General features: G+C 45.7%; 1 protein-coding gene across 2 annotated transcripts in view; it reads right to left on the bottom strand.

Annotated features, from left to right (window-relative positions):
- Positions 1-21,762, bottom strand: part of CECR2 (CECR2 histone acetyl-lysine reader) — a 97,868-nt gene that overhangs the window by 41,056 nt on the left and 35,050 nt on the right. For both annotated transcript variants that reach the window (XM_072873905.1, XM_072873914.1), the window contains exon 2: positions 5,657-5,751. In XM_072873905.1, the coding sequence (XP_072730006.1) occupies positions 5,657-5,751 (95 nt within the window). The remainder of the gene's footprint in view (positions 1-5,656; positions 5,752-21,762) is intronic.

Genomic DNA, 21,762 nt, shown 5'->3' with positions numbered 1-21,762 from the left:
GACAGAGGCTTTACTAAAGTCTAGGTAGACAACATGCACAGCCTTTCCCTCATGCACTAAGCGGATCACCTTGTCACAGAAGGAGATCAGGTTGGTCAAGCAGGACCTGCCTTTCATAAACCCATGCTGACTGGGCCTGATCACCTGGTTGTCCTGTACGTGCCACGTGATGGCACTCAAGATGATCTGCTCCATAACCTTCCCTGGCACCAAGGTCAGACTGACAGGCCTGTAGTTCCCTGGATCCTCCTTCCCGGTCCTTCTTGTAGATGGGCGTCACATTTGCTGACCTGGGACCTCCCCCCTTAGCCAGGACTGCTGATAAAGGATTGAAAGTGGCTTGGTGAGCACTTCCGCCAGCTCCCTCAGTACCCTTGGGTGGATCCCATCTGGCCCCATAGACTTGTGTGTGTCTAAGTGGTGTAGCAGGTCGCTAACCATTTCCCCTTGCATTATGGGGCCTTCATTTGGCTCCCCGTCCCTGTCTTCCAGCTCAGGGGGCTGGGTACCTCAGAACAACTGGTCTTACTATTAAAGACTGAGGCAAAGAAGGCATTAAGTACCTCAGCCTTTTCCTCATCCTTTGTCACTATGTTTACCCTGCATCCAATAAAGGATGGACGTTCTCCTAAGCCCTCCTTTTGTTGCTAACGTATTTACAGAAACATTTTTAATTGTCTTTTACGGCAGTAGCCAGATTAAGTTCTAGCTGGACTTTGGTCCTTCTAATTTTCTCCCTGCATAACCTCACAACATCCTTGTAGTCCTCCTGAGTTGCCTGCCCCTTCTTTCGAAGGCCATAAACTCTCTTTTTTTTTTCCTGAGTTCCAGCCAAAGCTCTCTGTTCAGCCAGGCCGGTCTTCTTCCCCGCTGGCTCGTCTTTCGGCACTTGGGGACGGCCTGCTCCTGCACCTTTAAGATTTCTTTCTTGAAGAATGTCCAGCCTTCCTGGACTCCTTTGCCCTTCATATTAGAACAAACCAGGCGCAAACTACAAGCCAAAGACTCCAAAGTTAGTTTACAGATCCAGAAAGAACTTAAGGTGGGCGCAAAACAGATGATCCACTTGGGAAAAAAAAATTCCAATGCATTAAGGAAATAAATAACAAGAAAAAAAATATTGAGGTTCCTAAGGAAGCAAATGCCATCTGTGGTGCCACAGAAGTCAATTAGATAGTTTTCAGCTACAGTGATGGACCAATCTCCTGGGGTATAAGAAAAAAAACTCTCATGGGGCATAGGCAAGAGCAAAGATATTGTTTTTGTTCCTCCTCACTTTCTGGCACGTTTGTCCATGTTGAAAAAAGAAAAAATAAAACATGTCATAAGAAAAAGCAATTAGAATGCTTTTCAAGAGACAATAGCAGCACACAAAACGTCTCCCAATGAGAAATACGGTAAAGCCATTGAAACTTTTTATGCCATCACATTAGAAAAATAGCAAAAATGCAATAACAGAGCAGTGAAGAATGAGTTTCACCCAAAGAAATGCTGAACAGTGAGAGCTTTTCTGGATTATTTTAGTTGAGTGTACACATCCATGTCACACCATCACTTCTTACTTAAAAACAGCTGCAGAAGGCTCCTGCTGCGGCTGTTGCCGTTAGCTGAAGCTCTGATCTTCCTGTCTTGATACAAGTCATCAAGTCGCATTTCCTGCTGGAATTAAAGTGGCAGCCCCTAGGGACTATGCAGCTGCCCAATTTATATCAGAGAGAATCTGAAGCAAGCACCAGTATTTTTTCAAACTGCTTAATTTTTATTTAATTTTTTTTTTATAAACCCCCAATTCTATTATGAGTTTTCTCCCTCGTCACTCCCCACTTTCCAGGCAGTTGCATTTTGAAACATTTAAAGAACAGATAGACATTTCAAGGCCTGTGCACAAAAGCTAGAGGCAGGAAAAATGTATGGGTAAACTCACTGGCATCAAACCAAATGGTGCCTATAGCATAAAGCTGAGCAGAGAGATCATACAAAAAGCTTCAAGGATATTAGCTATTGCATGGTTAGTACTTAGATGGTATATGAATACTATGAAGGCGATTTATAAAACAACAAAAGCTGCAGATCACGGCACAAAAGTATTTTGGGTCAAAGCAAAAAGAGGAGAGCAACAGGGAAACTGTCCTGGCGCAGTGCTCAAAACACCCGGTGCCAGGCAAGGACAGCTACGGGGTTGTTGCTAAAGATGCGAGAAGCCAGAAATGCAGACTACTGTCTTTTTTGTTCTGTACTTCTACAATGCTTAACACAGCAAGAACCAGGTCAGTGAAGAGTGCTCCTAACAGCTATGATAGGTTATGATAAATAAGAAGTTGGAGAATATCATGTGGCATCCCATTATGTAGCCTCTGTAGTTAAACACAGATATCCATAACTCAAAGAAAGTCTTAAGTTACCAGGTGTTCAACACTCCTTAACCATCAAGCAGGGTAAAAAACAGTCTCTCTCATATGTAATTCTTTTTTTAAAAAAACCTCTGTCATAAAGAATATCAAAACCAAGGCAAAGTTGCTCTACTTCAAAACCAAGAATCACAGAACACTACAAAAGTATTAATCTCATTTTTTTTCAAAGAATAATAAGTAAATCAAACTAGAGTATGTTAAATTGTGCATTAGAAGGGCTCTCAGCTAGGTTCCACTTCCAAAATTACTTGAGAGCACATTATAATTAGCAAAGGTATGTGACAGTTTTATACCCCTCTATGATGCATGATTAAAGCCAGGCAGCACAGCTCCGCCGCAAGTTCTGCACGCCGTCAAAACAGATGTGACAAGAACTACAAGCTGCTCCCAGACAGACTGTGAGAAAGCATAGACAGATAACATTCTGGCCATCAAAGAGGTAAGACATGATCCAAAACTAATTAAACTTCAAAACCCCTCAGAGAGGTAAACTATGTTTTATATGAAGTTATATGAAGCATCTTGTACTTGAGCTGCAGTCCTCCAGATCAAGAACAAGGATCAGAACAAGCTCTTACCTTCCCCTCCGAGGTGCAACAGGGAGCAAAGTCTGCAGCCTAAAGATTAACAGCTCACAGCCTCAGCACAAGGATGCGGAGCACAAATGACTGGAGAAACTGCTGCTGTAACGCCACTGTGATGGTCTGTGAAACTGCTCATTTTTCCCACGTGAGACAGATACCTACTGTCTGTCTGCAACAGAAAAATATGGAGTCCTGGCCTGTTGTGAAAAGCCAAACCTAAACTCCACACAAATTCTGCCTCTTACGTTTGCACGTCTTTGTCCGCTGAGCACTCAAAAAATCAATTAGAGGCTCAACTCCTTACCATTAACTGGGGGCAAACTAGGTACAGTAGGGAAGCTGTGCATCAGCCAAGGCCTATGCCTCTTGAACTCAGCTTAGAGGGAACAAAGATGTTGGAAATAACTGTGTATGGGAATAAGGAGGATTTTAGGCTTTAAAAACACACATTCATTTTGGATAAATATTCCATGTCTGGTTTGTAAGCATGAAACAAGCAGTGGGGAAAGTTTGTTTCTGAGAAGTGTATCCAAGCCATAATTTTTATTCTCATTTATGTACAGATTTCCATGTTTAGACTACATCCTAATGCTTCTTCCTTCATGACATCCCTCTGCATACAGCACCTTTCTCTCTGTTTCCAGGTAGCCTCCCCCATTGCTTCCTCTGCAGAGCTTCAGAGCCCACCTCCCTAACATCCCAGTGGCTCCAGCCAGTTTCCCTGATATAGTCCTTCAGCCATTTCCACCGTGCTGCTCCTGCTGTGCTCTTTTCCCCACCTCCTCTGCAGAAAAGACTTCTCTTGTTATTCCCCTGCCCAGGAGGTAGTCCCCTTCTACGGAAGGTGCTGTAAAAAGGTGCAGCTGGTTTCTCCTTCAGGGACCTCATGCTTTCCCTAGCACAACCATTCAGGTGAGGTTTAAGTTCTCACAACTTCACTATGTAACTTCACACTCCTCTGTTTCCTGTGGCACCTCTTGTACACGGACAGACACACAGCAACAGCTACGTAGGTAGCTACCTATGCCACATACGTGCCCTGACTAGGCTGCAGAAAACCATGGTTGGGTTACCAGCTCTTCCTTCTGCGATGACATTACTTCCTTGCAGCTTTTGCATCTTAGAGTTAACCAAGGCTGTATTTACACAGGCACAAAGTGGGACCTACATGCAATATGGAACAACTACACATTGTTGAGCTGCCAGGTGAGTCAAGTAACTGCACAAGTGTATAACGCACGTGTACTTGTGTAACCTTCCCCAGACAGACAGACAACTTGCCAATGCCTAACGACTCACCCATGATTCATCCCTGGCTTTTGTTAGTTAAAACATTGCGAAAGGGGAGGCAATTAGATGCTGCAACTACTAAGTGGACGCTCATAGATCTGGAGAGTTGAGTAGATCCTCAGACTGTTGAATTTATCAAATTTATCAAAGACAAATCTTCCACTGCTTCTACAAGGCTGAGCTGATTAAGGTGGGCAAAACACTTAAACCACTACTTTCTGGTGTGAAGCAATAAACTTGCTGCATGTTTATAAGCAAGATTATATTGCTCTGTGGCTATTTTGATGAAGGAGGTATACACAACTGCAGTCCCTTTACAATCAAGTTTCTCATCAGATCAGTTTCGTTCAGAGACAGTAAACGCAGTGCAGCTGCCTGGTTCAGGTCCTGATACCCACTTATGCTGAATGTCAACCCAGCAATGCAAGAGAACTTACTTAAGTGGCAGATATATATAAAAAAATAAACTATATAAATTTTGTCGAACGTAATCAGTTAATTAGAAATAGAGCTTTCCATGCAAGCACCTATGGTTATGCCTATGCGCCAGCCTAAGCCTCTGCACAACAGGGGAATCTTAGGAAGCAGGATTACTTAACACCTCTTCTAAGCAACTGCAAGTGTTGCCAAGCTGTCTTTGTCTCCACAATTATGCTTTGCTATTAACATGTTTCACAGAAGAACAAATAAAACACACTGCAACAAGCCTTCATTATCACTGGAAGCACATTTCACTGCGTGAGTGGTGATCCTCTAAAGAATGACGTTCTACAGATGTCTCATTTTGGGAGGCTACTTTGGTGGACACTAACAAAGTGTCTCTGGATGTCAAAACATCACAAGAATATGTCAAATCACTTTCCAACATTCTGCAACTGAACTGATTCCAATACTCCTCTTATTTCCAAAATAATTACAGTCGTCCCTCTGTAAAGCAGTGGGATCTCCCATGCAAGTGAGGTGGCTGCAGAGCAGCAAGTTTTATTCTATGCAACACATACAAAATGTTGAAAACATATGTGATGATTTAAAGATTTACTGTGATATCACTAATTCGACCAAACAGAGTGCAGAGCGTAACAGCAGATGTGAATGCTCACTGTATGTGCTAGTGCTACAGCACAGCATCAAACAGATTTGCATGGGATCTGAACAAAGAAGTTTGCTTAACAACAGGTCTGTAAAATGAAAAACCTACAACCCAACCCAAAAAGAGCTGGAATTCCCTTCCACTCGGTGAAGCATCTGGCCTGATTGCTGGTGGCTGCCGATCACTGCCATGTCATCACTCTAAAGCCGTGAAACATCCCTGCGACCGCGTTAATTAGCTCCCCTTGCAAAGCGCTTAAGCCATAGAGTGAGGTTACTCACGTGATGTCTCTGCGCTGATAGCAACCTTGAAGAAGGCAGGCGATCAGGTCACTGATAAACTCCACATCATCCCTGTGAAGAGCAGCTTCCAGTTCCTAATGAGCAGAAAGGAGAGAAAAAAATTCCAACCATCAAACTAATTCCTTAAAATTTACTGCTGGCTGATCAGGACCAAAAAGACCCGCACAGCCTCAAGTACGTGTACAGCAGCAGAACATACACTGGGTAAGCCGACCTTCCCCATCATTAAAAATACTGCTACTACTACCTCTTCATTGCAAGAGTTCATGGGAAGACCTTGAAAGGCTTTTACAGAATGCCACTCTCCAGCCAGAAGACTAATGGAAACAGAAAAATAGCAGCCTAATAAGATACCCATGATTTCTCCCACATTCAGCTGATGGGCAGGAATCAACAGTTTCATTCTCCTGCTTTGCTCTCCACTCACTAAGGCTGGTGAGTTCATTTAAAAGATGTGCTCAGAAAGCGTGGCCCTAAAAGCCACTTACACAGAGAAGTAGCAGTTTCAAATGGATAGCCAGAAATGGCTGAAAGCTGGCAAGCAACTACCTCAAAGAAAAGCAGGCATTTTGATTATTTAACTTATTTCTCTTGTTTTGTTTTGTTTTTTTTCCCTCCAGTAAGAGAGAAAGAAAGGATGGAGGAATGTCAGACCTCATGACCCAGAACCTCAGCCCTTGATGGAGGGGTGGAGAGTATCATGGCTTATTTCAGCATGATGGAGATCATGTAAAGGTGTGATGCAGGAACTGATCCACAAAAAAGATAAACTTCTGAAATGTAGTTATTATGAACTTCACACATGTTGTGAGAAACATCTGGTTTTCAGCTAGCAATTTCAAGCTTTGTTTTCAAAATATTACTAGGTTAAATACAGTTTTATTTATATGCCAGAAAAGAATTCACAGTAAGAAAAATCCACTTCCTATAAGAGTTATCATCAGTAGCATACAGCAGTTAATAAGATTTAATATGTATAAATAACATAGGCATAAGAAGCTATTCTTTTTTGGTTTCAGAGTAAATAATGGATTGAATACAAATTCCTACTTGAATGTTACTCAACAGACTGTTACACAAATGGCTAAGCTAATGGCTACAGAATAAAGGTTAATGGCCAGAGAATAAAGGATAAACGTTTTGGCACTTACCCAATAAAGAAGAGAAAGTGCTTTTTTATTAGACCACAGTAACTGCAGTAATAAAATTATTGATAACAGATTGCAGATTAAATGCTGCTTGTAGTTTTTTATTGGAAATGTATTAATGGCATATTTTCATTATCAACACCGCTCTTATTTACCTCTTGCACAATATCCAAAGTGCTTCACGAGTGGAAGCCTGACATGTGCCCCGCAAAGAATGTATTAAACGCATCTATTATACGTGGAAACTCGAGGCAAGGAAAGGGCGGTGGGCAGCCAAAGGCTGACATAGCATCCCTGCTGCAGAGCTAGGAAAAGTCCCAAGAATCTCTGTTCTGGCCTCTAGACGACTACCCTGCTTAATGACAAGTTAATACAAAAACTGCAGTTGCTGCTTGCCATCCCTTGGAGAGAGTGATATTATTGTTGTATAAATAGCAATCACACTATATAAATAGCAATTATTGAGTGAATTCACTTGGTAAGCGGCTAGTATTTTGGAGGTGTTGACTTATTTTATTGGTAAATGACTTTAGTGGACATCTGACCTGTAACAAACATACCTGAGAGGGAAAAGAAAAAATACGTGATGTGCTAAAACATCCCAGGTGTGTTACCACAGTAAACTTGCAGCTTGTGAAAAATGATATGTTAGCACCCAGAATAAAGGTAGGGGGAAAGTAAGTCTCTAGGATATTCCCCTCCATTCAGCCTCTCCCTTATCCACATATACTCGTGCACTAAAGCTGTCAGTCAGCAGCCTGCCTCTGCTAGGATGCGACAGCCTTTTGTATGAAGGAATATTTAAATTGCTTCCCATGAGCCTTTTCAGCCTGCTGTTTGACTAACACTCCTTAAGCAGTGGCCACAACCGGCTCAGATAGCCCCTATCTCCAGCCATTGTTTTCCAGGCCCAGGAGTGACCTTTACATTTTTGGAGCCGGCGGGTCACCCCGGGAGCTGGGGGACATTCCTCGGGCACTGGGCAAGGTGCTGTCTCCTGGGCAGGGACCCACCAGTCTTCCCCAAAACACCTGGCTGGGGAGTCGTGTCCCCCCCGCCCCTTGCTGCCTCCTCTCTCCCAGACGGGTGCTCCTTGTCCCTGCCTTCATGGCGGGTGCCGAGCAGATTTGGGAACCCGACTCAGCTGCAGACGGATCTTGCAGCCGTTTACTACAGGCACTGGGCACGCAGACCCACATGGGGCTGGGTGCAGAGTCCCAGCACCACTCTGGGTTAAGGGGCTCTGGCACAAGTCAGGATTAATGAGCGCACGCATAGCACGGGGCTAACGAAGGTCCGTCGCTAGTAGGCATGAGGCTGTCGGCACCTCTGTAGAAAGATGCTTGCACCACGCTCCCCAGTGCCACGGGTGCTGTCCGGAGCCCACTCTGGTCCTCTTGTCCCTACCGACAGTCGCACCCGGTGCCAGCGGGTTATGGTAAAGGCACAATCCAAGTATTACCGTGATTACTTGTCTTGGAAAAAGATACTGACCTTGTCCTGTAAAGTTTTCGTCTACTTTTTTCTGTCACTGCTTGCGACGGGGCAAGAGCAGCGTGAGGTGCTTTAATTTCCCGGGGACGGGTCCATTGGCCCTGTTTAACTGAATGTCACAGTTTTCTATCCCGCTGGATTCTCCAGCTTTCTGCCCCAAAACACCTAAATCCTCGACTTTTCCCACACGCCCAGGGTGCTCTGGGAATGCCAGGAGGATGCGTTGCAAATCTTAACATCTCAGGACCGTGAACGAAGAGTTAGCATCCCCTCGGGTTTTCACCTAATGCTTCAGCCCAGATTTTGCAGCAGGAAGAATAAACCTCACTTTTCCAGCCCTCCTCTCCAACAACAGACGGCCAGCAAAGCAGGACGGTGCTCGAGCAGAGGTGGCCGAAGCGTCCCGAGGGACTCCCAGGAGAAAGAGGCCACCAAACCCTCCTTGTCCTGAGGGCAGACCCTGCCCGGGGCGCCTGTCCCCCCGCTCCTCCGGCCTGGCCAGGGCACGCAGCGAGCGGCTGGGCTCCCTCCCTGCCACCATCCCCCCCGCGCCTCCAACCCTTTTGTTTTTCCCCTTTTCTCTTTGAGCACTGAGCTGTGAGCACAGAAATCTGAACCTTGCCAAAACGCTTTGGGGACGGCACAGAAAGGAAACAGAAGAGGCAGCAAATCAGCAGAGGAAGGGGGGGGACACACACATCTCCTCCTCCTCTAGCTGGGGAGAGCAACAGACAGGAGAAAAGCAGGATTCTCCCCCTCTCCAGCTGGCGTCACACCTCATTAGGGAAAAGCCTGTTTAACGTCTCTCCCTCCCCCCAGCCCGGGACTAAATCCCCCCGGAGTCAGGCAAGGGCTGTCGGGAAGAGGCGGCCGCCGGAGCAAGGGTGACCACCTCACCCGGAGGAGCGCTGGCCCGAAGCAGAGTTAGCCAGGGTGGGCGAGAGGGCACCAACCCATCCCTCCCCGCTCCCTGGGAAAATAGCTGGCAGGGGTGGGCTGGGAGGGAAGAGCCGGCTGCCCCACGCCTGCCTGCCCCATGCCGGGCACTCTGGCAGGTATGGCTAACCCTCTGGTGTGCTGCTGGCCGAGGTCTGAGTCCGAAACGAACGCTGCTCCCCCAGAGCTGCTGTGAACACGTATTAAACCCTGCTATTACCTGCATTTTGTTGCAATTGCTGCTTCGGTCCGCTCCTGACAGCACACAAGCGCTGCGGCCTCTGCACGCGTGGTGACCCAAACCCCACGCTGCCCGAAGTATACTCCTTTTTGGTATCTGCCCAGACTTTTGAGAATAAAGACGGTCGACTTCCCAGGTAAAAGTAAACGAATGAGTGCACAAACGTGACAGCAGCGGCACCAGTCACCAACACCAGCACAGAGGTGACGGCGGGGCTGGTGCATGCACTGGCTTTTTGAACTATGGAAAGCAGCCGGTCAGACTCCAGCTCCTAGCAAGCTGTCTGCTCGGAGGGTGGCATCGCAAAGTTTGGGGCCCTTGTTTCAGAAGACAGGCTCCTCCAAAGCTGCAGGGAAGCCCAGCACGTGCGAGAGCCTGGCGTGAGCAGGCTGGGTGCTGGGGTACAGGACTGCAGTTCAAAGGCCTCCTCTGCGCTGGAGCTGAATCATCTATAACCAAGTCTGATGGACATAACCAGTTTAAGCACAGCTAAGCTTTGTCCAAGTTAGCCATCAGTTTAAAAACCCCAATCCCCTCAGCTCTACTTCCATACCACTGCTGTTATCAGCTTTCCGTTGCAATGCTCCCAAGTGACTCAACAGGCTTTTGCAGAGGCTTTAGGAGATCACCGAAAGCTACCAGTGGGCTGTGCTGAGCCAGCCCCAACCCATGCGCTGAAATTTCAACGCTGTCACTGAACCAAGTCTGGATGTTCTTTTCCCCTCGCAGATATTAATGACATATTAATGACAACAGGTACCTGGGCAAGAGTTAGGCGAATTCAGGCAAAAGAGTACAGTTACCAGGATTGGGCAGGAAGATGGGAAGTCAACTGCAGGTCTGAAATGCTTCCAAAGAGCATCATTTACCCCTGTGTTGCCTGAAGCCAGCGTGCGTGCTTCACATCTCCCTAGGAGCTCCTGCTGTCCTCCCCACCAAAGAGCCAACCATGCCCTGGCTGCGAGGAGGACGCAGGGACTCCTTGAGGGACCACCGCTCACCCCAACACATCCCAGAGAGGAAAGTGCAGCACCCTCCTTTGAGCCACAGAGCGCACACAGCCTATTCACCCAAAGCAGCAGCAGAAGGTCAACGTAATGGAAAGTGGGACACGGTCCCAAAGCTGAGGAGACCGGATCCAGCTACACCGTGGGCTGGTTGCTCTGCCAAGCCCCACTCTCAGCTTGTTGGTCTGTCGGTGTGTTCAGCCCCTGGGATGTACTCAGCACACCTGCAAAAACCATGCCCCCTCCCAGCAGCCCAAGTGCCTTCTGCAGCCCAGTGCCATGCTCTCTTGGCTTGCAGTTGCTGCCATCATATGGAAATGGTTTTCAAAATATGAAACCTACAGAGATTGCCCCACTTGGCATGACAAGCTGGGAGGGCATTGCAGGGAATTAGGGGTATTCCTAGGGCCACGATACCCTCGAAGCGCAAACAGCAGTGGGTTTAGATGGTTGCCATAAAGTCAGAAAGAAGTTATGGTTTCAGATCCTTATTGAGTCTCCCAGCCACGTTATCTTAATTTTAGTGGCTAGTTGGAGACATCACCCATTACCTAAATCTACAGCCAGATGCGTCTCTCCCAGCTGCCCCACAGTCCTGCAGGAGCCTGCACCCTCTCTCCATAAGATGCTCCAGGGCTTTACAGCTTCCTGAGCCAAAAGGCCTCCTGTCTTCTCTGCTCTGCCTTTGCGTTGCAGGGAGAGTGGATGCTGAACGCCCTCTCTGCGCTCCTGACAGCAGGGACCAAGTCAGCAGCTCTCCTCAAGGAAACATCATCATCTTCACCTCACCCCCTGGGCACCACGAGGTCAGAGGGAGCCAAGCTGGCCTTCTACAGTAGCTTCGGGGGTGCAAGGCGAAGAGGTTTAGTGACACTCAGCACCATGGCAGTCCCAGCTCTTATCTGAGCCACCAGACTGGTGTGTGTGAGGGCAAGGGATGAAGAGCAAACACCTGAAGGAGGAGAAAAGCTACCCTGTCAGAAGGGGACTATCATGTGGGGAGAGGGTAAAAGCAGGAGCAGCAAAGGTCTTCTCTTTTCCCGTTTCTTCAGGTCCTCCCTTAATGTCTGTCAGTGCCTTCTGAGATCTCTACCTCCCTCAACTTTCTGTGAGCAGACTTTGAAGGCTATTTCAAGCACGTTGTAAATAGGGGCATAATGTTACTCCAGGGCTAAGCAGAGGTGTGAGATGACAGCTTTGTATGAAGGAGATGGTTATAAACAGAAAGCCAGGGAGAATTTGTCGTATTGCCTCCACATTACGGCTGTCTGCAAAGAACAAATCCCACATGCTCCCCCCAAGTGCTGGCAGGGCGACGGGTAACCTTAGCCATCCTCTCCTCCAGCAGCTCCCTTCAGCTACGAAAAGGGATGCACAAACGTTGAATTCTGCTCAGTCCAGCCCAAGTAGGTTTGAAAATGCAAACTCTTTCCAATGCTAATGGACATTTTTGGTCAGGCTGGAATTTTCTAGGCTTGGTTTATAGGCAGACTCTGGTTTTGTCCTCCTTTAGCCTCTCTATCAGGATGCTTAAAAATCTGAGACCACCGTGCTATCTATCTACCACCTATCCCACTGGCCAGAATGGTTGTGGCTTGTTCTCCGTCCATGTTAACCTGCTGCCTGATCTCTTCTTTGGGACAGGGACTCTCCCCTGTTTGCACAGCACGCTGCCGCTTGCTCTCCAACTGGAATTTTTCACTGCTGTGTAATACAAGCAAATACGAGCAGCTCACGCTGGGTGGCTAAACTGTACTGAAAAGAGATTTCAGACTGATCAATCCAGTCTCCCTCATGCCCCATAGCAGCATACCAGTACTAATAAAGCTTTCGTCTCCTCCTAGCTCATCTTGACTGCCGTGCAAGTGATTTGGGAGAACTACATTCGTTATGAATTTTATGCACTGTCAGCACTTAAAAGATGTAAAACTGCTGCTCATTCCATTACTTCCCCCTGCAAAGTACCTTTTCAGATGGACAGGGTACATCTGAAGCTCTGAAGTACAAAGCAATTAGTTTCTGTTTAATAGTTAGACATTAGTACTTTATGCCTCTAGAGCAGCTTTCATCCTAGAGCATCAAAGCATTTAAAGAACATTCAGTAAAGCTTTGCAGCACCTGTGAAGGAAGGGGAGGCACCCACCCACATGCGGAGCAATTTTACAGATGGAGAAACTAACACAAGCCCCAGCATCCTTACCAAGGGCACGCTTCACTCAGTAGCGAGGCTAAGGGAGAAGCCATAAGGCTTGACACTTTTTCAGCAGTTTTATTAGCAGCCAAAGCATTTGGAGATCGTGCTATTTCCCTTCAAAGGATCATTTCTCCCTTTCAAAATAATCCCCTCTTCCTTCAGAGCAGATAATCTACACCATTTACAATAAGCCAGTTATGCTGGCCGAGGGGCAAGCATCGCACTGGGCACTGAGCTGGCTTTACATGGGAGAGAGACAGAAATTTCAGGCTCAGCAGAACCGATGGTCTCCAGCCTGTGGTTTGCAGACCTCTTGCAGACCCCGTGGAAGACTTCCAAGAGGCCTGCAAAGGGCAATTAAGAAAAGCAAGCTTAACACCAGTCTGCTTAAATTCCTAATCAGGGGTCCGTGCCTTTACGGGAAAAGTACTGGGGTCACGCCCTTAAAAAATCCCAAACAAAAACACCCCCACAAAGTGGCTGACCACTATTGCCCAAGCCACAAGTTCAAGTCCTCTAGCTGAAAATAACCTCCAAACACTACAGTATGAGAGGAAACACAGTCTGCTTGAATTGCATCCTGTTTTCCTCGCCCTCAGAAAGATACCATTTATTATCACCTAGAAAGGATCTCTCCCAGTAGCTGTGCTAGTATGGAGTATTAGATATATTCAGATCGTTGAACTACTTGTAGATTGTGCTGGTTTAGGCTTTTGGGGTTTTTTGCTCGGAAGACAGGCTGAGGAAACTGGTGGGCAGACAGCTAGAGATTGGGACCATTCTGAAGTTAACCCATAATACCATATAGATTATATACTGTTAAGCTCTCACAGTCCTATGCCAGAGGTACCTTGCTGGTAAAACCAAATCAAAACAACCCCAAACTCCCTCTCTCCACAAAAGCTGGATTTAGCATTCCCATTTATGGGCTAAGTACTACCAGCAGCTAAAGACTAAAAATTTTAGCGACAGTTTTACATAGCGCCTTGGGTGAGCACAATCACATCGGTGGGGAACAGCATCAGCACAGATCTACCTGTTCTTGTTTCTGGAAACAACATCACCGGGTTAGCTATGGTCCCTCCCCAGACAATTCGGCTGCACGATAAATAAAGAACAGCTGATCCTGCCGTGTCACCATCTCCTGCGGTAAGAGGCTTCCTGGGTACCTAGTGGGAGTTCTGCTAAGCTTTTAAGCCCATTGGCAACGTGGGGAACAGTCTGTAGCTCCAAAGCCAAGAGGCTCGAAGTAATAATCCGATTTCAAAGCTCCTCCTCCTCTCCAGCCAAAGGCAGCAAGGGAGGATGAGATCAGACTGTAGATGCTCTTCATTTTAGGTCTGGCCATTGCGCTCATCTGCTCAGCATGAGCACAGGGAAGGCAAAGGATGAGCGCCAAAATCTGGAATGGATTGCTTGGCTGAAGTTTCTGCAAAGATTTCAAGACTTAGTGGGAAAATAATTTTTTAAAGGGGATTTTCGCCGCTCTCAATATATCCAGACTGGCCCATCTAAGCCAGCCTCCACTTTTCTAGTTCATGCACCGGCCAAAACTCCGGGGGATTTACTCCCTGCCATCATGCACTGCTGATGCAACATGGCATGCAAGCTGTGCAGCTGGTTTGCACTTGCACCACGAAACTTCGCCTGTAAGAGCAACGAGTGGTGCTCCGGCATTTACATCACTCCCCGACCTCCAGGATGTTATTAGCTGCCAGTTGATAAGCAAGCCATGAAAAAACTATCTTCATGGGTGTTGAAATAAACAGAAAGCCCAGATCACCCCTTAAGGGCTCAGGTGATTCCCTTACATCCCTTCTGCCCCTCAAACAAAAATGACGACTTGGCTTTTGAATGAGGGAAGAAAGATCCCTGCTCACCCTTGCCTGAAAAAGCAGGATGAAAAGGTAAAATATATTAAGATTTTAAAAGGCTGTAAAGCCTTGCTTTTTCCCTTTAATCTGATCTCCACAGCCAGCCATTCTTCTGCTTCTCCTTCGGATGCTGCGCGAGCGCAGCCCACAGCATACCCACCACAAACAAACCCTGGCTGGCGGCTCAGTGGGGAGATGGGGCTTAAAGTGCTATCAGCATTAAAAACTCTTCCTCCTCGCTCCAGGTCAGACAAAAGAAAAGCCACTGAGGGAGCCTGCAGCCACACACAGGTACCCCACGGGTTTCTACCACCGTGCGTCGTCAAGATGAACGGTGGGTGAATTCCACCATGGTGTCATGCTGAAATCCAAGTTCCAGCATTTTTTCTATTAATTCAGCAAAGAAGAATTTGCAAGAGTACAAAATAGCTGCCTACTGGTATCAATCCTGATGACGCAGCCAGCCAGCCACTCAGATGCATGAACTGCCTGTTTGCAACAAGCTTAGTCTCAAGCCTAAGAATAAGCTTTAAAAACACACATCTATTCCACGGCATAACAGTTTGTGGAACCATAACTCATAGGTCTCTTTCGTTCTCTTGGATAACTGTCTGCACTACCCTGGATAGCCAAAAGCATCACCTTGCTTACCTATCAGATTCTCTGAGCTTGTTCCAAGCTTATACAGTCCAGACACACTTCAGTACAAAAATTAATGGCTTTTATACAATTTTTTTTAGTATTATAAGCAACACAGATGCTACCACCCTAATGAGAGATATATGCGCTAAGGGATAGGCTTGTCATAGGAAATGGTGTTTCAAGCCTGTTGAATATTCTAACGTGAGTCACAGTTCCTTACACAGCTCTGGCTTCATAACGCACGTCACCGCAGGATCCAATGTCAAAGTAAATATGAGAAGTTACCTCTTCCAGTACTCACACTCTACCTTTAGCCCTGTCCAAAAAATCTGTATTTCATCAGATATGTGGAAACACCCCCAGAGCTTTTAAAGCCTGGTCAGAGCCTCCGCCCCGGCATCGGCTACCTAGCACGCCGTCCCTGGCCGGCCTCCCAGCTCCGATGGGAATCCCACACTTCCTCAGCTGTCCTGCTGAACGTGCAGACCTGCCCTGCTCTGCTGAGCCGTCATCTTCCACAGGATGCTAGTAAAAACCCAAACAGGACCCAACAGGGTTCCCTGGTGACCGAGGAGGCTGCTCGCGGGGCTGGGAACAGCCGGGAGACGAGCCGGGAGCCCCACAGGAATTCCCGTCCCCTCCCTGCGGCTGGGGAAAGGCAGAAGGGAGAAGGGTCCGCTCAGAAAAACAAAGCAAAAAGCTGGCAGTCCCAGGGGTTTTAGGCTGCTGAGTAAAGTGTAAAATCTCAGGAGCTGCTTCTTGCAACACACTGCAAGTCACTCGACATTCACCCAAGTGTCACCGGCCATGCAACTGTCCTGACTAAGGCCCCTCGGCCAGAGGTGGCCATGAACCACCACCTCTGCCTGCGCCTGGAAGGAGCTCAGCTCACATGTGTTTGGCAAGGGAAATGATACAGAGCCCTTCGTGTGCTTAGGAGACGGGCGCTCTGTGTTTCACTCCACATCTGGCAATGCTGCTCCATAAAAAAGGTGATGGAGTGCTTGTAGCTCTCCTTCCAGAGCATAGGATGAATATCTTCTTCAACACATATGCCATACAGGAATTCTTCTCTAGCTTAATTTAATGTTGTCTTTATAGCCAATAAATTTGCAGATTGCTACAAACACTTGGCTATTTATGCAATAATAGTTATATCTGCCAAAACCAGCAAATTATTATTAATGTTAATTATTATTATTATTATGTTCATAAATGTTAATGCTAACTACACTCTTAAAACACATATTATAAACAGCATCGTAATTTGAGAGAAGGGCAGTAAACTATTGCCCAGACACAGAGGAAACCAGGTCTATTGCTGTAACACTTATTCTACAGACATTATTTCAAGTACCTTTTTCTCTTAAATTCCTTCCTCCCATCGAGAATAAGGAAAAAAGAAAAAAACAGACTTGTTTCATTACGTTTTCAAAAATGAAACAAAGGTCTGTTACGTCTTGTAAACTGGAATAGCCAGCTTTGTTTCTGCAGTTCAATGCAGAAGTGATGATGCTGGATTATCCAAAGATCCACACAAAACGCTTCGGTTGGATGAAATAGCTGATCTGCCTGAAGTGAGGAAAAAAAAAATACAGTAACAGATAATTATATAACCAGCTTGTAAAAGTGCTTTTAGTAGAGCATGAGATTAGGAAAACCCTGGCTTTTATTCTCACTTCATGCATTCAGTGATGAGAGCTAAATCTCTGTCCATCTCTCTCTCCCCCCCCCAAAAGTTAGATAATCTTTAGCCAACCCTGTAAAACACTTGCAATCTTTGAGTAAAAGCAAAGCTGAGGTTAATGTACTGCTACTTCTCTAACATTCAGATGCTGTGTTCTACCTTGATAACAGAAGAAAAGTGGAAAAAAATTTCCTCTGCTGTTCAGATAAGGTAGCTCGAGGACTCAGGGGTAAACTCTAAAGTTCAACATTTTAGTTTGAAAGGACATTTCCAGTCACTGGCTACTGGAATTCAGCTCTTCAGATCTTGACTAAGTGATAAAATGCAATAAAAAAAAGCTTGGCCAGACGGTACCTCTTTCTTTCAAGGAAGGAATGGTAACATTAGCCATTCTGTACATTAACTAAGTGTAGCAAAAAAACACACGTGGACCTTGTTCTCAGTTATCCACAACTGGATGTCTCTGGAAGTCTTTCCCCAGGAGTACAGTTTTGCTTCTCCTTTCTCAGGAAGGACAGAGGCGAATCCAAGCAGGAGAAAAATTAAACTGGTGGCAATGGACCTTGAAGGTCTGACAGTGACCTGCAGCACTGAGGTCTTTGAAACTGCTTTCATTTGCCAGGACATAAATTAGATTCCTCACTAGGTACGGCACCAGGGTTAATGGGAGCTTTATAAAGCCTTCTTTGAACATACAGATTATCCTTTTCAAAAAAGACTAATCTTGTGGTTTAAAGTACAGTACTGGGAGCCAGGAAACCTATTCCCAGCTCTGTCAGGCTGGGTGACTTCAGGCAACCCACTTGACTATTCTCTGCTCTTTTTCAACACGCACAAAATAGAGACAAATACCTAAATCTCCCATGAGCCTTAATATTTGTAAGACAGCGAGAACCAGCTTAACTATTCACAGATCCCTCAAAGCAGAAGAGGATGGCAGGCCCTTTTCTACGCAGCCTTGCTCAAACCTCTCCAAACAGTAAGTCCCACGGATAGCAGCAAGGACACCTGCACCGGGCACTTCATACAGGCAAGAATCCTGAATTACAACATTACCAATTACATTTTTTTCAGCAGTGAAGGAAACGTCTCATCCTGTCTGGCATTTCTGTCCAAGGAGGTGCTCAAAAGGAGCAAAACTGAGGAACTAAGAAAAATTCTAGTTTAGGGAAAGCCATGCTGGCTAGGCAACTCTCAAAGAGCAGCCATCCTCTACAGGATCTGATTTCACTGCAAGAATGTTAAAAACAACTTAAAGACAACAAAATAAATTCAATTTAAAAAAAAATTAAGCATTTCAAAGGTAAAATACAGAAAACTACCAAAAGTGCGAGGTGAGACAGAACGTTCAGCACTGGGAACAAGGATCACTACTTTCTTTCCAAGAATAAATTCATCCTAGACATCTCTACTGTGAAAACCAATGCTGGCTTAGAGTCTCCTCTCAGAAGGTGCATGCCACTCCTCCCAAACTGTCATAGTTACATACTTTTCATATTTCAGTTTCCATATATTAGTCTCCTTCAAACTTTTAAATAAAATGAGGGAGTCCAAGTCATTCACAAACCAGCTCCAAATAATTACTGTGACCTATCTTTGGGGGTTTTTTTGTGGTTTTTTTCCAAAAACTGAACTGTACACTGAAATATGACAGAGTGCCCATCAAACATTTGGGTATAAAACAATCCCATGATTTCCAAATCTCCTTAAAAAGAGAGTAGGCATTTTACTTGTGCTATGCAATACATTTCAGAGACCCACATCTTTCAAGACTGACCACAGCTGTTTTCTGCACACCCCAATATTTTGATCGATGCATTCATATGCTGCTACTGTTTGAAACACTTGCCCATGAGCGCAGGTGATTCTGACCTGGTCAGTCCCAGAGGACTCAATCTCACCGTGTTGATGGGGTGGTAACATTTCCTGTGACTCAGCCTCACCAATAAAGCTTTAGCAAGAGGAGTTCCAAAGACTGTTTCCCAACTCATTCCCTCCTAGCACGCAGAAATCTCAGGAAGTCATTTTAACTCAATAACCTCCATGCCACTTCCACCCAGTCAAACAGAAGAAGAAAAAGCAAACAAAAAAAAAATCACATCCTACTCCGCAGACTACAAAATTTGCTCATTCCAGGGTTTCTCACACAGAATAAAGTTATCCAACCACAACAACGTAATGTCACTTCCTTTTCCTCCAAAATAAATTTTGGTGTTGAAAAAATTCCACCTATGCATTTACTGTGGGCAGCCTCAGCCAACACAGGAGCACATCCACAGCCAGCAATCAAGGAACAGCATTCAGGACTACCTCTATATTGATTTCTAGCTGGGGTGCAAAGTTAGGAATTTGCTTCCCCCCCCCCCCCCCCCCGCCCCCATCTGTCCATTGATCTAAGAAGAAAAATCCAAAAATGCCCAGACTCACTTCCATATAAACTGAGGTATCATAACTATTTTTCAATTAAAAAGCAAATGATTATATTTTCCTAACAGCACTTGCGAAAGAGCTAGAGCAGTTTGATCCACTGCTATTCATTCCTTTGAACACACATTCAACCCTTCAGTCACTCTGTGCTTATTGGCTATATAGAAGGTAGAGCAGCGAGGAGCGCTAAAGGATTAATTCTCACAATAGCAGGAAGCAGGAGTCCCGGCTTTTGCGGGAGGGAGTGGGGGAGAAGGGAGAAGGATGAGCATGTAGGCTGCATCCCTGGTCTTTGGACTTCCTTGCCGTGATTTCATCTTCTGCCTACAGCTATCTTAAAAGGGAGCTACCACAGAAAGGGTGCCCCGATGACTTAAATGTAGAAAGTGTTATGGGAATTTTGTTTTAAACCTTCAAGGACTACGAGAAGGGGTTATATGTGAGATAAATGCGAGGCATGGTTTAGCAGGGAAGGGAATAGCTAAGGCACAAACAGTTTGTACTCTGTTGGGAGTCACGCAGTAGCTGAATAGATTTAGGATTCAGATGTTTTAGTGTTGGTTATCAGCGATTAGCTCAAACTCCTAGAAAAACAGAGAGGGAGAAAGATTAAGCTTTTGTCCACCCCAGCCCTCATCCTTCCTTCGCCTGGCAGCGGGGGTTACTGATTGTTTCTGTCCCTTTTTTAACATCAGAATGGCTCCGAGCCACACTCACTACAGAAGCAGATCACACTGCCAATATAATCATAAGCATTAGATTCAACAGCTAAACATTTAAGTGCAAGATCATTTATTCAGGTACAGCCTATGCAAGTATATTTGTAAGATTTGGTTATATGGGAACTTTTAAGTGTGGGGTTTTTCCAATCATAGAGATCATTTGGGACACAGAAAGGGCTGACAAAGAGGGACCGGTTTTGTTAACTTTATCTTCACCCCCTGTATAAGCCCAGTAACATATACACAAGAGGACTTCATGCATCTTTATGGCATTTAACCTCACAACAATCATGTGGGCTTCTCACAGATAAGCTAAGTGACTTGCCCAAGATCACACAGGAAGCCAAATGCAGAGCACTAAAACTGAGCCTAACAACTCTCAGACCAGACCTCTGACCATTGCAGCATTAATCCATTTCTAATGTAGTTTAATTGAACTTAATGCTCAGCTAGCAGATTTATTCCAACCCACTATTACATGGTGTGGAGCTATACACTAGAGGAAGACATACGGACTTTTCTGTGAATCACATCTCTACATGTAAATGTAATGATGCAACCTTAAGGACAGAGTCATCCTCAGCACCTCCACAACTGGGGGACCTGAAATGCTGCTGACCTTCAAAACCACACTGCGGCTAAACTCTGCGGTTGTGGAGGACAGGGGAAGGAAGACACTGATCCTGCCTCACTGCATCCGCAGATTGATGTATATCCTCAGCTCAGACCAAGGTCCGAAGTCCATATGGGAGCACCTGAACACAATGCCCAATTTTTCAAATGCTCGGAGCCCATAACAACCCCTTTTTGTTGAAACTGTAAGAGACTCTACACCTTTAGGAGACATAGAGGAAATCAGGGTAAATTTAATAATCTGTAACGGTGATATAGCAACTATAAGTGATACTGCTATAAAAACACAGTCCCCATATTACCTTGGTTGTGGTTAAAACACACAGCAATACTAGGACTTGCACAGGAAGGCACCTGACAGCAGATTCCTCTCTTACAGATCCAGCCAGGACCACTCATCCAGGACGACTCTGGACAAACGCTTACGTGCTGACCCAGCGTACAGCGTAAGCAGCAAACACAACTCTCTTGGTACGTCTCCAACCTCACACATGCTTGTTCACTGCTCACAGAGTCCGTCTGTGTACAATCCAATGCGTCTGAAAGGCAAACAGGCTGTACATCTGCACATCAGTGGTGCAGCAGGTCCAAGACAGAGAAGGAACATCAGGCTTATTATGCAGAAGTTACACAGATCATCTGAGTGATTTCTATCCAAAAGCTCCCAGACAGGAATAGAGGAGGCCCCAGACTTCCCTGGCCTGCCTCTTAAAAACTTGCAATGCTGCTTTCCTTGAGATGCTGCGTGTGGTGTGAGCAGATTAAGCTCTATTAATGTAAGACATTTTTAAACAGTGCAAACTAGAACTAAACTTGGAATTAACTGGACTGGTGTAAAATTATACCTTAATGCACACAGAAACCAGATTAGAAGACAGATGGTGAAGAGGAAAGGAGAAAAGAGAGGAGTGGATTGGATATACATATGTGGATTTACATTCTGTGAGCTTGGCACAAATCTTAGAGGCAGTTTTTTATTTCCAGTATAATAGAAAGTTGCCTGACAGTGCTGGTACACTAGATAAGAGGGAAAAAAAGCAGATGCTTTTGAAGGGCTTTGTAGTCTGAATCTTCGGCAGG

This window comes from Ciconia boyciana, chromosome 1 (assembly GCF_034638445.1).
Source record: "Ciconia boyciana chromosome 1, ASM3463844v1, whole genome shotgun sequence".
NCBI classification, from domain to species: domain Eukaryota; kingdom Metazoa; phylum Chordata; class Aves; order Ciconiiformes; family Ciconiidae; genus Ciconia; species Ciconia boyciana.
The sequence above is the reverse complement of the archived record's forward strand: the minus strand, read 5'-3'. Positions and strand labels throughout refer to the sequence as shown.